We start from the raw sequence: 18,527 nt of genomic DNA, 5'->3' as shown, positions 1-18,527 counted from the left end.
CAATCAATAAACACCACAGGAGCTGTGACTATTGCCAAGTACATTCCCACTAAAAGCAAAGATTGAACATGGGATCTTCTTATTGAATTCCTTGATGTTTAAGTGTTTTTTTCTGCTCTATTCTTCGTTCTATCTCGCCCAGAAGTGTGTTCGCCCGCGGGTTTGTCGTGATATTTCATATTGTTCCACTGCTAGGCAGAATTCTCGCTTTGTGTCTGATAATGCTCCCACGCGGAAATTGGCGATTGTGAATTTTGGTTATGTTATAAACAGCACCAGTAACATTCGCTTAACCCGTTTAAATCCCACTAATTCAGTTGCGTGTGCGTGGCATTTTAATCACTTAATGTATATTTGTGAAACAAAATTAACAGCCCGCAGCTACGCAGAACGTTTGCATTTTATTCCCGCTGTTGGTTTACACAAAGGACAGGCAGTAGGCTTAAAACTGGATAGTCCCTTTTCGTGTGTAAGAACTCAGGTCTATAACGCAACGCTCTGTGTTAAACCTGGCGATGAAATGACAAGTGCTGCGCAGATTGTGTGTCTCATACATTCATGCATTTAAGTTTCTGTTATATAGTTCATCAGCATAGTCTTATTGACGAACATACAAATTGATAAACTGACACAGGAATCTATTTTAATCGTACACTCGATATTCACAACCGCTCTGTACATTATTATCCCAAAATAATCTATCTTATTCATTGTAACCATTTGCACTGAGCTATCTTTGAAGTAAATTGTTTCCACAGTGGACAATCTTCACGACAAATAAGTGTTCGACCCTGCTTGCCGTAACGACAATTTTCGGTTGGGTTAATGTTTTACTTCTTTTAATATTCACTTTTTAATTATTTTGTGGGTCTTCATTAGAGGTGGGTATATCTTAAGCAGACGTGTACTGGTTTCAACAAAACACACATTCCACTAAGGTTTACTACTTATGTTGGATATTAAAAACGCATGGTTGTCTCTTTTTACACGGTGAAGGTATATAATTTCTTATTTATATGTTAAAACTCTTTATCTTTAACTTGTTGAATCTAGTCGAAATTTCACATGTATGGATGGAGGTTAGTTGTATAAGGGACCGAAACCAGAGTGCCCAAAGAAAACCACCATGGCTTACCAAGTCAGTGATTATCTTCCCTATATGTAACACAAGCTCAGGGTGCTTAGGCCACTCATTGCCACGGTCGCCCAAAGAACAGTGGCGCGAAAAAGAATTGAGGATCCATAAGGAATTTTTATTCAGCCAGCATGTTGGAGTCCATTTTTGTGGCCTAGAAAGACAGGCAGCTCATCACTTGGCCACGCAGCCTTGGTTAAGCACAAATGCACACGAAAAGGTGATAAATAGAAGTGTTGTTTATTCCTGACCATAATGTACATATCCAACGACCCTGAATGTAATACTGAACACATTCATTATCCTGTTCGAATCACAAATCACATAAAGTTACCGCGAGTCCACAGTTAAGTGAGTTGTGATGATGAGCTAATATTGACAGCTGTCAGCAATGTTTTCGACAATGAGTCAATCCATTTTATGCATTCACATTACCCTAAATACAGAAATCAATGTCTGACAATATACTTGTTCAGTCAGGAATACACGGAATTAACGGCCGCTAACAAGCATCATAAGTAGAGTCCCTGCATTTGTGTCGCTGATTTTCACAGCTCTATTTCTCGCTGTTGCACACGCAAATATTCATTAATAGGTTTAAAAATACACACGAACGACAAGTGAACCGGGTGAAAATGACCCCAGTGACCTTGGCGTTCCGTGTCGCTCTTGACGGAGTCGAGCAACGTTACATGTCTTACAGGGTTGTCACTGGCAGGACTTAAACACTGATAAAAAGGTGAAGGTCGCTGACGGCTGCTATGGAATTGAAATTTGGAACGCAGCACTATGTCACTGTTTGCCGGCATGCACTGACACATCAAATACTTCCCACGTCCCCCACTATAGACCTGCCTGCGGCTATTTTCGATCAAAACCATTCTTGGAATCACTTCCATTACCATGGACCATTGTGGAAATAATAACCTATCAGCACAAGGTGACAAGTGCAGGTAACTCAGTAAGTCTGTCCAATAATTATCAGCCATAAAAATGTCAAACTCGTCTCCGTTTAACTCTCATATGGATTATCGGTTGTGTAGTGTGATCAGATTTTGACACAGACAGTAATGTGCGTTCAGCGCCACCTCATAAAGTAGCCCTGTGCAAACATCGTTTACAGAAACCTTTAGAAACGGCAACACACCCGCTCAGTGAAGCGGACAGCTAAGCTAAAACATCATGGAAAATAAATGATTTTCGCAATGCCCACGTTGCGGGCATTCCCACTTTGCCATCCGCTATGCTTACCTCGCCATTGTGATTGCCTTCGAGTGCCGATATGAGCTCAAGCTTTGAACCACACCCGTCCCATACACCGCAAATTAATGTATCTCCACCGGGTTATTCCTTGCAGAAACAGGAGTAAATAAGTAACTATCGGATAATTTAGCGAATGTGTAAAGGCGTAGTCTCGTGTCAGAGAAAAAATAACTCCAGAACAGCGATAATCATCAATACATATGCTATTATTATGTAAATTATTAAAAGCGCACCACTGGATTTTGAATATAAATATAGTTCTGTATAACCCATGCACATGAAGATGGCCCATTCTAGAAGGCGATCTTGGAGTCATTCCTTGGGATTGTGTAATCCCCACAAATGTGGCAAGAACGTAAAGTTTGACGCAAAGAGAGAACACGATAGCCTGCTGTGACACCAATATATCATACAAGTTCAACTAGACAACGGCTATGAGGGTGCCTCCTGAGCATTCCTCCATGTTAAACTCCTGTAAGTTGATGCTGTTTGAATTGGGCCGAGCTGTTTTCCTATTTGTCGCACGGCTCAACGCACGCTTTATTAGCCGCTTTGCACAGTATCGAGCTTTCGGAGAAATAATAAAGCATATAAGAGGCTTGGTTGCGAAATGTATCTCGATACAAACCATCAAAATATCCGTCCATGAGTGAGGAAAAATAAACTTTGAAAACATCTTTCCTACGAAATCGTGTGTATTTTTTGGTACTGTTAGTAGGACAAGAGACAGGGTTATGCAGAGCAGAATGCCGGTGGCGTGCACATGGCGCACTCTGTCCTCCCGATTGTCAACGATCTGTAGCCGCCCTCGCTGTCGGACAGTTCTCTCTGGTAACGGCTCCGTATTTTCGCTTCGTGAATGACAGCGAATTTTGCGCACAGCGACGATGATACTTATTGCGATGATCAAGCCATAGGGAATCATGTAGGCAAACACTGAATCTATTTGAAGAATAATGTTAAGGGTTTGAAAATAAACCCGGTCCACACCACACATGTTGTTGGTAGATTCAGATACTTCCAAGAACCAACAGTAGTACACATGGCCGTATATGGCCAGAACGGCAGTAGAAAGTAGCACCAACTTTGTCTTGAAGACACTGCAAAGCTCAGCGCGTCTTTCGGGTAAGAACTCCCAGATGAGTCTTTCCGTGGCGAACGCGGCCATGTACCAGCGGGACAGGAAGTTGAAAGCTTTCATACAGTAGTTTATCAGCTGACACATACCTGTGATGTGATAGATGTTAACATGGAACGCTATTTGGATCCAGAAGAATAAGTTGAACAATAAATATCCCGAGTCTGTGAGACTGATTCCGGCAATGTAGATCATGGGAGCGTGCTTGCGGAGTTTACTGTTCAGAATCAACACGAACATAAATATGTTTGAAAACAATCCGAAACAAATAACTGTTGGTCTGACATAACTGCTAACAATTCTGCTGACTTCCATCATTCCAGGATACGCCGTGTTGATAGTATTATACTCATACACCGTGTAGTTCGGGTAATCGCCCATGGCCACCGTAGAGATATACGTTTGGTTGATATCTCTCTCGTCCTCCATAGTGGCTGTTGTCTCCAACCGAACAGCCGTCGTTGTTTTTACGCGCAAATCTGAAATGTAAGAAAAAACATTTAATGATAATTTCCGAGCACTGCATTTACTTACAGAAGAAAAAATATTGTAACTAGGTGATCTCTCACATCGGCTTTGAATGGTTCAATGAAAACACTGATGGTTCCGAACTGTGGAAAATACGAGGATTACACTGCCAATGGCTGTAACAAGACTACAAAAACATTTCAGCGAACAGAAGACCGGTGTCATTACCCCTGCCCCCTGCTGTCTGTAGGTAATTACGCAGGAAAGAATAAGTCATTGAAGCAGGCTAACAGAGGCTTGGACCAACCATCGCTGGCTGCCACCATGTCTGTAGCCAAAGAAAGCTTGTCACGGAACAAATGCTTTAAACACAGGCAATTTTGGAAGTAAATAAGCACCAAGCGGCGATCTGGAGGTTCCAACGAGTGCTTCCGATTTATCATAATTATCCAGCGGAAGTGGATAATACGGTGACAGAGATAGCCGGACACATCCCCCCCTCTCTCACCTGGAAGATTTCAAATGAGTGCGCCAAGATCATTTAGAGCTGATTGGGAATCAGATAGCACCAACTAGTTTACTGTGTCGTTGCAGGTAACGCACGGTTTCCGCAGCACAAAGGTTTATACACTATAAGTCTAGCATGGTGCTCACCATGTGCGCATAATTAGGCCTATATCGAAGACTGCGGATTGGGGCTGCTCCCGGAACATTAGCACGTTATCCCCTACGTCATGGCTTCAAATCCAGCACTCGCTGGCTTGGTCGCGTCTTTAAGTCAGGAAATTTATCAGGTGCATGGAAACAGTAATAACATGAGCATTCTTTACTACGGAGTTATACATAAATAAGCAAGATTGGGAACTTGTATCTGCATGCCGTACAGGTATCAAACGTGATGTCATATCGCTGTGTATCTGTGTTGACACCATTTCTTTTACATTACATTTGAAATAACCTTTTACCCTTATTGTTATTGTACACTGCTATATAGAAACGCTGTCAGGATTTACAGTCATAAGCTATACACAAGTATTTTTTAAAAATTGCAATATTTCACCACATGTGAAGCGTATTTATTCTTTGGGCTTTGTGCTTTTTTTTTTTTTTTTTTTTTTTTTTTGCAAACCCGAGTGCTGGTATTCGGAATACTACAGGTTATTTAATCATTCCAATCATAGCGCTTTAGGTTTCCCTATGGGGGAAGTTTTACTTTCAACATTCTCTTGATATTTGGCTATATTTTGTTTTCCAAATGTCATACAATTGCATAAGTTTTATAAATTGCTTATTTCACTCAGGGGATATGGTTCAACAAGTTTCTGATAAATATCAATGCGCAGAGGGACCCGAGTCTGAAACAGAACAAAACTATGTCTGACACCACGCCTCTATTTCTGATGGGGTAAAGTCCCAGTACAGTGATATTCAGTTCAGGAGCCTAATTCAATTTCATCGCACTTGGAGAAAGGTGAAAGTGCAGGCTTACATAACATGGTGAAGGAGGAATTGGGTCCAATCCTAACCCCGACTGGATCGTGATTTACGACATATGCACGGCATTTTCTTTCCATTTATATTGATAATGGCAGATTACGAAGGGGAAGTCGTACATGATTGCCGGCGGTTAAAGAGATTCCTTCTTATCGAAACCACTTTTTTCTCCTGGCTCGATTGGGAGACTTTTTGTTAAAGGGGATTTCCTACTTTCCCGAAGCAAGACAAGATAGAGAGAATATTGCAGAGGAGAAGCACTGATTTGCTGACCTCGCACAGTTCTGGCGTTCTGTTCCTCATTGAATTTGTAAATTACACAGCGATTGTACTAAAAAAGCAGAAAGACATAAAATGTAACACCTGTTTATCTGTTTGCATATGAACTTCAATGCTTACAAAACATTAAGATTTATTCATAACCTTATTGTGATACAAACGATCGGAATGTATTAATAGGCTACATGGTAAAATCGCACTGAAAGGGTAAGAGAAAACGAGGTTCATAGCGCCTTCCACTGAAAATGTCAAAATTATTTTTTCATGTTGACAACCAATCCAGGTTGTCAACATGAAAAAGTATTGCCTGATATTACCAAAAGCCTGAATTTATTTATTTCAAGAATATTTCACTTATACAACTGCGACCAGCATTATGGTGGGAGAAAACTAGGCAGAGCGTGGGGGAAGCCCACGACCATCTGCAGGTTCTTGCTAAAGCTTCCAACGGTACGGCCGGAGAGGAAGTCAGCATGAGGTGGACTTGAATTCACAACCACCGGATTGGTGAGAGTCTCGTGGGTCTTTACGTCAAAAGGTCCCGTCAAAAGTCTTCCGACTTTTCCATAACAAGGGCAGGTCTTCTATTTTCCAGGCATCCTAGGTACTGAAGATACAGAATTACAAAATTCTATCCATGTAAACCCCGTTCACACTTAGACAATTTTTTTTCCGAATCGTTACGAATTGACGTCGTAATCTGATCGTGTTTGCCTTCGTGGCTTTCGTACTGATTCAGCAGCGTTCTGACAGGTAACGTGATCATTCCTGAAGCATGGTTATGTTGTGGCGGTTCTCAAAATCAGCTGATTAAGACAGAATAACTACTTATGAATGAATACGAATGTACGATTGACTTAAGAAGTACTTACAATAGAGTTAATAATGGTCCCGTTTTTCTTGTGACTCGTTCTTTTTCACGAATCATTTACGAATCTTCACGAACGTTTCGCAACTTTTCGTGATTTTCGTAAGCCAGTTTACCTCTTGCTGCACGTTACAATACGAATCTTATTTTGTAACGGTTTTAATATTAAGTTAATATTATATTATTATTAAGTTTTTAATTAACGGTTCAGCACAACATTCGTCTAAGTGTGAACAGGGCTTAAAAAGAAAAATAGACTCTGGAACTCTGGCTAGTTATCTTTGACCACCATAGAGTATTTTATAATCAATGGAATGGAATGCAGCTTATTGATTGACCAGGTATAATTTACTTAATTTTAAACAGCTCGGGCTCAACGAGCACATGGACAAAACTGATGGAATGGACTCTGATCGATGGATGGCGGTCCAGACTGCGTGGAGACTCCACGGCTACTTTCAACAGCCAAGTGCCCTATACGAACTTGCACAAAAGGCTGTCGGAAAAGCGGCAAATCGTACCCATTCTCATGGTAACCAAACACCCGGGTACTTTCAGACCAAATCAAATACACTTTGTGTGTGCGGATGCTTCATATGTGAATGGCAGTGGCAAACGGTGCGAAATTGGGGTCCGTGACTCTGAGTTAAGGAATGGTTAAACATAGTGTGTGTAATATCATGGCTGCTATCACACTGACCTAACATACCCATGAGCTTGTAATGCGCGTGAGTGTTAACTCGGTTCGGCACATTTAATACTTGCAGGTTTAGCTCACGTCCTGGATGTTCTATCACCGGTGCAGTTTTAAACACTGCTAATTGTTCCACTTTTCCATCTTATCAGGCGATTAACTCATTGTACTGGTACTCTTAATAAGATTTCATTGAAAATGCAAATATGAAATTTTACTACATTCCATGCAGTAACTGTCTCTCAGAACACCGTGTATTCCTTTACAATCTTTAATGGAGGTTTTCTTTTTGGACAAGAGCACGTGTTTCTACACTATGAGAGTATTTGGCTCGCGTAGAGAAGCACACAAATGTCAATTCACTGCTCTCAGGCGAAAATCCCGGTGATAAAGTCTGTGTTGCCCATAATCCTAACAATGACACTGTTCTTACTTATGACTTAGTGCAACACGCAAGAACATTTCAACAACAGGACACTGTTCAAATGTTTGAACAGGTTTACCTTAATAGCCTAGATAGTGAGTCAGTTAGTGTTTGGGGTTGAACGTCATACTTCACAATTTTTCAGTCCCACGACGACGGAGTCCTTAGAGTGCATGTGATGTGCCTCCTTGTTGCAGGGCGGATTTTAACAGCTTTTTTATCTAGTGCTGTTTCACTGAGACGACTTACCAAAGGCAAGTAAATCACCACGCCCGAGTCATTATACTGAAAGGGGTCATCCAGCCGTTGCACTATCCTCTTCATGTTGAACGCCAAGCGAGGAAGTTACAACTTTCTCTTTTAAGGTCTTAGGTGTGTTTCGACCCAGGATTGACCCTGGATCTGCCGCCTCCCGAAGCGGACGCTTTACCAAGCTTAGATGGTGAACGGCTATTGTGGTACTGTCACAGCCCAGCACGAGGATGTACGAATACACTCGCAGTCCTAGCATGGGAGTGCACCAGTGTTGCGAACCGCTTCGGTGGCCTAGTGACTCGAGCGTCAGCCTCGAAGTTGAAAGATCCCGGGATCAAACCTGGGTCAAGGTCACACCAAAGACTTTAAAAATGGTACTTGCTGTTGCCTCGCTTGGCGCTCAACACTGAGAGGTTAGATAAAGGAAACTGGTCGGTTCCTGTCTATAGAGTGACTTGATGGGGTGCCATGTCTAGTGTCTTTGGCATGATACTTACTTCGGTGTTGGCAGCACTTTGACGGCATGGACTCAGTATATGTACATACACGAATAACTCCTCGTCATATAACTGAAAACTTGTTAAGTACGAAGTTAAACCCCAAGTATACATACATATACATACGAGAGTTGCAGTGACTGAACGCCAGATGTAGCACGACTATTACTGAGACACAGCCTACATGTGGTTTACATGACAACTGCGGTTCCTGAACGGCATCCCATGTCTGCGGTATACGGCTATTACAATTCTACTGCGACGCAGCGTAGCTAGGGGCTGTACGGCTCATGCGGTAAGCTGTATTATACCAAAACAAGTACCCTCGTCCTTGGTTTGAGAAATTTTGAACAAAATCGTTCATCTGTTTGAAACACGTATTGCTGTACATGCAATTACAGTAGATGTGAGGCAGAGGGATACAGTGGCCGAAAATTGGTACCACACGACTCAGTATTGAAAATATTGTATAGGATTTCCACTTAAGTAGACTAGGAGTAAAGTGCACAACACAGATGGAAGTCTTAATGTCAATGCACTGTTGACAATGAGACAGCAAATGAACAATGCATGCAATGTTAAAGATATTTGCCGAAACTTCTGCAAGAATTACCTCGCGCGCATTAAATTTTTCAAGATGAATTTGACACGATGTACATCGTATCATATTGTTCGGTATACACATTAAATCTGAACGAAAATATCACCATGAAGTAATCTAATAGCTAAGATAACAAGGACGTCAAGTCAAGTGTGTTATCGAAATAGTTAATTAAATGAAAAGCTGTTATACAATTAACATTTAACAGATCCTAAATTCAAATGTGGCACCTAAGTTTGAACCAACGTTTGTGCAAGTAAATTACATCGTAACCTGTAATAATTAGATCCTATGTATAGTCCATATATACATGCGGCTGAGCGACTGCGTTGTTCTGTTGTCAAGGATGAAACTATCAACGGCTTGGGGACATCCTGTGATCTCGCTATTAGGCCTTCGATATCTTTCAGGTAAGCTTGGCATGCAAAGCCACCATAGCAAAAATTAATAGGAAATTATGTCGTTATCCAAATGTAATATATCTGAAACATCGGAAATAAATGTGGAGACATGGCTAGGAACACACTCACCCGCATGGTTATCCCAGGTCTCAACAGTCATTCAAGAGAACAGGATAATACTTCGACCTCAGCTTTCTTTATACTCATTTATTCAACAAGTTCTAATTTACCTGTGAGTGACAAGATGCATTCAGTCTTGGAATCGAGTATTGGAAACTGAAGCCTGTGTTAAGATTGTCCTCAGTTACTTACAATGCAGGAGAACAATGCAACAGGAATGAAAAGAAGCCAACGAAATCGGGGGGAAAATAAATGAAACACATCCTGGATTTAGCAAAATTAAAGAACTTACTTTCCGCAGTATGATGGTTACGGTGAACTTTTCTGTATCAGCCCTTGCTTGTCCTAGTTTACCTTGAATGTTGATGATAACTAATACATCATTTCCTCGCTTCCCATTCACCCAATGTTTATGGCTCACAGGATACCGATACAAACCACATGTATGCGATGTTTATACAGATGCTAACGCCAAACGATATTACAAAGGGATTCTCAGATAGACAAGTCTGTGCGAACAACTTGTCATTTCCCAGCTGCCTCAGAAAATGCGAGAGAATATCTACTCCGCGGATATTAAACCCTGCCCTGTATTAGTGTGCAAACTTTACAGCTAGCCTCTGTAAATGACCTCATTGCCCGAAGGAAGCGACTTGAATTCCCAGTGAAGCATTACGTTCCTATCAGTGGAATGAACCAGGTATCTGGCCTGAGACAGCCCTAAGGAAGAAAAGTCACTGTTTGGTAACGCTCGGAGGAAAATTACGAGAAGACGTATGTTTTCAATTACTGGCAGTGAGACGTACTGATAAGCAAAACACTTCTTAAAGCATCTCTGAAGATTGCTTATCAGGCAATGTCAAAGAGCACACAGGTGGGCAAATACTCCTCAGGTCAACTCAGAAAAGTTTTACGCGCTTATTGCTTGCTATTGCCAATGACACTACCACGTAGTATACCAAATAAAGAAAACATTACTTCTCACGTGCAAATAAAATTTTGCATATAATTTTGCCAATAAAAATGTCATTAAATGCGTGAACAACAACCAACGGTAAGAAACTATATTACTATTTACCTTAAGAAGTGAGGCAAATGCCATATACTGTCTACACTTTGACAAAATTTATGCAAAACGAGAAATGAAATTGAGACCGCTGTGAATGTATTGCTTCGGAAAAATCAGATACATTAATAGCTGAAAATAGCTCATTGTATATTTATTGGGACATAAGGATGAGAGGATGACATGGAGTATTTTTATGTTTAGATTCTAGAATAAGGAAAACAAAACAAATGATATAAAGGGACATGTAAGCAGTTAAGGTTTCTTTATACTTAATATGGAGACATTTTAACAATGGACTTACCAGTTTGTTTTGGTCCCTCCAAAGCCGTTTGAGACCAGACTGTGTACTGTAGCTTAATCCGTATGTTTGTCCATTTACACTCTATTGTCTGGGGGAAGGCTATTTTCTCAACGCCCTCTTATATGCAATACAAAAGACATTGTTTGGTCTACAGGGTTGAGTTTGAAAATCACCAAGTCGACACGAAGGCCATCTAAGCCAGGTAGCTCCCGATCCGGTAAAGGAAAACTTTCTCTGCCTCCGTGTCGACATGGCACGTGTAAGGTTACGGCCGTTCTGAATTACACGAACGCTGTCGGCTTCTCGTGATACGTTCTTCCCGAGCGATCCGTCCACCTAGCCACACGGGTTATCTGAAATCAATGGCTAGATTGTCTGCACTGGGGCCGATGATTGCAGCCACCCTGGACCAGGATTGGATCCAACACATGCTACAAGTCACCACACACACTAGCGCTAAACCGTGGGAAAGTTAGCATATATCCGTTCTCCTCGTGCCCTGGGCACCAGACACTTTTCACACTTTACCTTACTAGTTTGGTTCCAGATCTAACAACTGCGTGCCAATGGCTTCATGCCCACCTGCATATGTCAGTTCGCCTTACACATTAAAAAACATACGTGCTCAAGTCCAGTACAGAGAGATATTAATTATGCATGATAAAAGCCACAGTTTACCATCAGCTTAGTTCATATCTTGACTGACGTCACCTGCATGACATCAGGCGCTTAATCGCCTTCATCTTCTCTCAGCTTTTGTTCTACCACGTATCATATGATGGCAGCATAATTGAGATATTCAGTTCGGTATGTGAATTATCCTCCAATATCTTGTCAGCCCATGATACTTGCTTTAACCACGGTAAAATACAAAACATTAAATCATTTAAAATCATTTATTGAACCTTATTCTCTCATGCAATCAATCAAAGTTTATACTAATAATGTGTTCAAGCTGATCATTGCAGAATAATTCTGTTTGACGTGATGGTTCATTTGTGAGACGGTGTCAAATAAATTTACTCTATATACAGTTTCGCATTGAATTTCGTACGATAAAACAAGAAAGGCTGATCACATTCCGCTAATCTGTAAGCTGATATCTGCTTTTTGCCTTGCTAGTGAATGACAGCTTCTTGATGTTTCGTTTAGACTGACATCACTTAGGCAACATTACTGTACTTTGAACTCAACTCAGGTTCCCCAGTTTCCTTAAATTTATTCCAGAAGCGTTACATTACAAGACTAGAAGATACTTGATAAAAGCACTTAAGCCCGATAACGTGTACATGTTATTCAGGTATTCTGTGTGGAGAACTGTGACAAAATTTTCAACATAATCGACCAGAACGCTCACGCAATACCGCTTGAATGTTTTAATTTGAGAGGTAACTCGCTTCACTCAAACACGGCTAATAGCAAAAACGTGTCCTTTTATCATTTGGGTCAGAAATCGAACACTTCCAATAATATTTTGCCCACGAACATGGTTTCAACATCCACTGCCGACTTTGCGTAAGCTGTACTAAGTGACTATGCGTAGAGGTTAGATGAAGTCTTGACGGCTGATGACTTTCTGCTATCTGATGCGGGTTAAGCGGGTTCGTATCAACAGCCATATCAGTCCACACCCGCCGAGAGTAAAGGCCAAGTGGTTGTCAGAAAATGAATAGTTTATGAGTCTGTACTGTTAGGGGTACTTACGTCTTGTATTATCTCAGGAACTGTGTATTCCTTATCAATTAAGGTACCCCAGGGATGTTTCGCAGTCAAGCGTACAGGCAGGAGTGGTGATAAATCCGCTTTGAGGAAATGAAAAGCGCACATTGAGGAACAGTTTGTTTTTTGTTACAACCGTGCAAATGTTCCAAATTGACAGAGATTTTACCACTGCTTCATAACTTTAGCGCTGTAACTTTGCTGTAATTTTTGCCCATCAAAGAGTTCGTAATAAGATTTAGCAACGTCGAAATGATAAATCAGATGAATAGCCCATTTTTTTATTACACCCTAACTATTTTATCGTATGCTCCCCACCTCTTACCCGAATAGTTAAGGTTAAATGAAAAACAGCTGGAAACTAACTGACAACTGTTTTCAACACCTTTGAAATTTTGGAGTGCTTGCTAAACGAAGAAGTGTTATTTACTGTCTAACACAGTTTGTGATTGCTTTGCATAATAATGACCGCACCTAGAACTTTCTCCCTATTAGAAGCGATATGTAAATCTTTGTACATGTAATATAGAAATTCCTGGAGAACAAGAAGCATCACAGTTTCTAAGTAAGAACATCCTCGACTGACAGACGTGGAGCCTTTTGGTTACGCTGAAGCAGAAAGAGGCAAGAAAGTACATACAGAAGAGAGACAAAAAGGATTTCTTTCACACATTACTGAAATGTACTGTTTCCCTTTGGAGGCATCTGCCCAATTTTTCACATCCAGGAAATCGCCTACTGACGTCAAAATATTTTGTGATTAGTTTTTTCTCACCAGTTTGCTATTTTGAGCAGCTGGTTGGTCATGTGTGAACATCATGTGTTGATCGCATCTTTCGGCATATTAGGCGGTGGGGAGCATAGAGACGACAACATCTGCTAATGGCAACCCAACAGACACGCGGAAAGATATGTTTAGAAAATGAACCAAAAATCAATTCATAAATCTAAGATTTAAAAGAGACAGCCTAATAGCAACAGCTTGTCATGCTGGTGACAAAACCCCGTTTGTCATGACCTGTTCGACGTGGAACTGACCCCTGTAATAACATCTGAGCGGTACGTGTTGTTTGTTGATGTTGCTTCATGTTTTTACACACGTGAAATAACTTCCACTGCGGTTCGCAGTTGGCGGTTAGTTATTCAACAGGGACAAGTCATTATTTCTATAAATTATGTATTGGGCTATATCGCCATTATTACTGCACCTACAGACATCATACTTGGTACATTAATGACACTTAATGCGGGCTATCACGTGATGTCAATAATTCCCAATTCTGACGACAGGGAGCGCTTCTTCGAAAAGCAGCCTGAATTGCAGTTTGCCCCATATCTCCATTAATACTACACCTACAGACACCATACTCAGTACATCAATGACACTTAATGTGGGCTATCATGTCAAGCGTATAATTTTGATTTTGACACCAGAAGGCACTTCTGTGCATAGCATTGTGAATAGCAGTCTGGCCCATATCTCCATTAATACTACGCCTACAGACATCATACTCGGTACGTGAATGACACCTAATGCGGGCTATCATGTCATGCATATAATTGAATAGCAACCTGGCCCATATCTCCAATAATACTACACCTACAAACATCATTCTTGGTACATTAATGACACTTAATGCGGTCGATCACGTGATGCACAGTATTCCCGATTCTGACAGCAGAGGGCGCTTCTGTGAATAGCACTCTGAAAAGCAGGCTGCAGTTCGCAGTTAGCGGTTAGCTATTCAACAGGGATAAGTCATTATCTCTACAAATTATATATTAGGCCATATCGTGATGCCAATAATTCCCGCTTTTGACAGCAGGGGGCACCTCTGAGAATATCAGTCTGAATAGCTGCCTGGGCCATATCTCGTTTAATACTAAACCTACAGACATCATACACGGTACATCATTGACACTTAATGCGGGCTATCACCTGATGCCAAAAATTCCCGATTCTGACACCAGGACGCGCTTCTGTGAATAGCAGCTTGAATAGCAGTCTGCCCAATATCTCCATTAATATTGCGCCTACAAACATCACACTTATTAATTAATAACACTTAATGCGGGCTATCACGTGGTGTCAATAATTCTAACGCCAGGTGGCAACGAGGGATTACAGAATTTTTTCTATACTGGACTAAATATTAAGTATGGAAGATTTGTTCAAGAGTGATGAAGGCTAGGAGAATTAAACCAGGTAACCCTATATCCACTGTCAGCCATGTATGAATGCCGTTTCCTTCTAACCTATTTAAAATGGTATCCATTATTTTTTTTTCTATGGAAAATGTATTTTAATTGAACAATATGTTACAGATACGCACACGTTCAAAATGGTCCTCCAATACCACTTTGCCAATCTAAAAAAATTACTTGAGAAATCGTTAACGTCCGACGTTAGATGACGTCACACTAAATTGTTGACCAATGAGTAAACTGCTTGCTGGCTATGACGCCTGAATTAATATACCCTAATGTGAGGTCACACTGAAATGTTTACCGAATTCTCAACACATGAACACAATTTGAAAAGCCCTACAAGTCATTATTGTCTTACAGAAATTTGTTTTTCTATTATGAACAGTGTTACAGATAAAATACTATGTATATATGGTTAGGCGCCAGTATTCTAATCTTCCGACGTCAGTGAAGACAAACAGACCTTTTATATCCACTCTAAACTCTACTGTCAATTAGCCTTAACGCCTTCACCAGTAAGCTTTAGGATGATGTCCCACTGAAGTGTTTACAGAACTGTTGAGGGATGTTTTAACCGGCGTTTACGCCTAAACCAGTACAAAATGGCGTGAAATGCTTTTACGTCAAATGACTGCTGACGTCAGACTGAGTTGTTAACTAGGCTGTTAACAGAACTATTTACTGGTTTTAAAGACTTAAGCAAAAAGACTTAACCAATTTGAAATTGACAACTTTTAATACAGGCACACATCCGACGCTGGGTGGCATCAAAATACCTGTTAACTGATCTGTAAAACGCCATTAACGCCTTAAGCAATATACATACAGATCTCAGACTTCATACACAAACATCACTTTACAAGGCCTAGAAGTCATTTATTTCCTACAAAAAATCTCCCAAATACATAAACACCTCTTTCCAGCCCCTCACAAAGGGTGTCAAACGTTTTAACCTCCGATGACATCTGAAATCACACTAAATTGTTAACCAAATTTAAATTGTTAACAAAATTGTTCACTGTTTTCAGATTCTCAACCAATTTAAAAGAGAAAAACCACTATTTTGTCTGGAAAACACAAATTTATATATACAAAAATGTTACCAATACACATACTTGATATTAAAAAATCTCCACACCGTACAAAAGGGCGTGAAATGGTTTGACGTCAAATGTCTGCTAACGCCAGACTTGTGTTTTGAACTAGACTGTTACCAGATTTATTTACTCGCTTTAAAGACTTAACCATCTCAAACAATTTAGTTATAATTTCCCTATGGACAATAGAAATCTCTCAAATAAAGTGTTACAGATACACATTGTTCAGAATTGATAATTAAACACAACTTTCCAAACGTTAAAAATTGGCGATAAAAGTCTTGACATCCAACACCAGGTGGCGTCAAAATCAGCAGTTACTAGTAGCCCAACTGTTAACTGATCTGTAAACTGGCATTGGCGCTTTAAGAAATAAACATACTTCATACACAAACATCACTTCACAAGCAATACATAGTCCATTATTTATGGAGATATGGGCAGACAGCTATTCATACTGCTTTTCAGCGCCCCTGGTGTTAGTATCAGGATTTATTGACATCACATGATAGTTCGCTTTAAGTGTCATTATTGTACTTAGTATGATGTATTTAGGTGCAGTATTTATGCAGATATGGGGCCAGACCACTATTCATACTCCTTTTTACATGAGCGCCCCCTGGTGTTAGAATCAGAAATTATATGCATAATGTGACAGCCCGCTTTAAATCTCATTCTTGTACAAGTATGATGTTTGTAGGTGTGGTATTAATGGAAATATGGTCCAGGCTGCTATTCACAGAAGCGCACCCTGGTGTCACAATCGAAAGTTATTGACATCACGTAATTGTCCGCATTGAGTGTCATTAATGTACCACGTATAATGTCTGCATGTGCAGTATTAATGGAGATATAGGCCGGACTGCTATTCAGATTGCTATTCACATAAGCGCCCCCTGGTGTTAGAATCGGGAATTTTATGCATGACATGATAGCCCGTATGAAGTATCATTGTTGTACCGAGTATGACGTCAGTAGGTGGAGTATTAATGGAGATAGGGCTCAAAATGTTATTCAGACTGCTATTCACAGAAGCGCCTTCTAGTGTCAGAATCGGAAATTATTATCATTTGCATGATAGACCACATTAAGTGTCAATATTGTACGGAGTATGATGTCTGTAGGTGATATGGGCCAGACTGGTATTCGGACCGCTATTCAAACTGCTATTCACAGAAGACTCTGATAGCCCACATTAAGTGTCATTGATGTACCAAGTATGACGTCTGTAGGTGCGGCATTTATGGAGATATGGGCCAGACTGCTATTCAGAGTACTGTTCATAAAAGCGCCCCCTGGTGTCATAACCGGAAATTATTGGCATCACGTGATAATCCGCATTAGGTGTCATAAATGTACTATGATGTCTGTAGGTGCAGTTTTAATGCAGGCATGGGCCAGACTGCTATTCACAACTACCATTTACAGAATTGCCCACTGCTGTTAGAATCAGGATTTATTGACATCACGTAATAACCTGCGTTAAGTGTCATTATTGAACCAAGTATGGTGTATGTAGGTGCAGTATTTATGGAGCTATGGTCCAGACTGCTATTCAGGCTGCTATTCACATAAGGCACACCATGCTGTCATAATCGGAAGTTATTGGCATCACGTGATAGTCCGTAGTAAGTGTGATTAAATGCACCAAGTTTGATGTTTTTAGGTGCAGTACTAATAAAGATATTGAACCGACTGCTATTCAGACTGCTATTCACAGAAGCGCCCACTGCTCTCAGAATCGGAAATTACTGGCATCACGTGATAGGCCCCGATAGGTGTCATCAATGTATCAAGTATGATGTGTGTAGATGCAGTGTTATCGGACATATGCGTCAGACTGCTATTCAGACTGCTATCACAGAAGCGCCCTCTGCTATAAAAACGGGGAATTTTTGGCATCACGCGATAAGCTCCCATTAAGTTACATCAAGTATGTCATCAAGTATGATGTGTGTAAATGCAGTATTAAGGGAGATATAGACCAGACTGCTATTCAGACTGCTATTCACAGAAGTGCTACCTGGTCTCAGAATCGGGAAATATGGGCATCACGTGATAGCCCACTTTAAGGGTGACTATTGTACTACGTATGATGTCTGTAGATGCAGTATTAATGGAGATATGGGCCAGAATGTTATTCAGAGAAGTGCCTCCTGCTGTCAGAATCAAGAATTATTGGCATCACGTGATAGCCAGCATTAGGGTCATTAATGTACCAATTATGATGTCTGTGGGTGCAGTTTTTTATGGATATATGGGCTAGACTGCTATTCACAGAAGCACCCTCTGCTGTAAGAATCGGGACATACTGGCATCCCGTGATAGCCGGCAATAAGTGCCATTAAGGTACTTAGTATGATGTCTGTAGGTGCAGTATTCATGGATATATGGGCCAGACTGCTATTCACAGAAACGCCCTCTTGTGTCAGAATTGGGATTTATTGGAACCATCGTGATAGCCAGCATTATGTCGCATTATTGTACTAATACATT

At 40.6% G+C, this 18,527-nt stretch overlaps 1 protein-coding gene across 3 annotated transcripts; it reads right to left on the bottom strand.

The window, feature by feature from the left end:
* Positions 1-2,583: 2,583 nt before the first annotated feature.
* Positions 2,584-11,359, bottom strand: LOC135461594 (uncharacterized). Of its 3 annotated transcripts, none has more exons than XM_064738761.1 (2): positions 11,008-11,359; positions 2,584-4,015 (listed from the first exon to the last, which is right to left on the bottom strand). In XM_064738761.1, the coding sequence occupies exon 2, from the start codon at positions 3,963-3,965 to the stop codon at positions 2,820-2,822; it is 1,146 nt and encodes a 381-aa protein (XP_064594831.1). In that variant the 5' UTR covers positions 3,966-4,015; positions 11,008-11,359; the 3' UTR covers positions 2,584-2,819. The 3 variants fall into 3 exon arrangements, with proteins under 3 accessions (XP_064594831.1, XP_064594829.1, XP_064594830.1); XM_064738759.1 differs by lacking the exon at positions 11,008-11,359 and adding an exon at positions 9,930-10,154; XM_064738760.1 differs by lacking the exon at positions 11,008-11,359 and adding an exon at positions 9,992-10,154.
* Between the last annotated feature and the right edge of the window lie 7,168 nt (positions 11,360-18,527).

This window comes from Liolophura sinensis, chromosome 1 (genome assembly GCF_032854445.1).
Source record: "Liolophura sinensis isolate JHLJ2023 chromosome 1, CUHK_Ljap_v2, whole genome shotgun sequence".
Taxonomy (NCBI): Eukaryota; Metazoa; Mollusca; class Polyplacophora; order Chitonida; family Chitonidae; genus Liolophura; species Liolophura sinensis.
This window is presented reverse-complemented; position numbering and strand designations above follow the sequence as displayed.

What these genes read in the sequence shown, in the direction of transcription:
- LOC135461594 (XM_064738761.1), bottom strand. Translation starts at nt 3,965, where the DNA reads ATGGAGGACGAGAGAGATATCAACCAAACGTATATCTCTACGGTGGCC.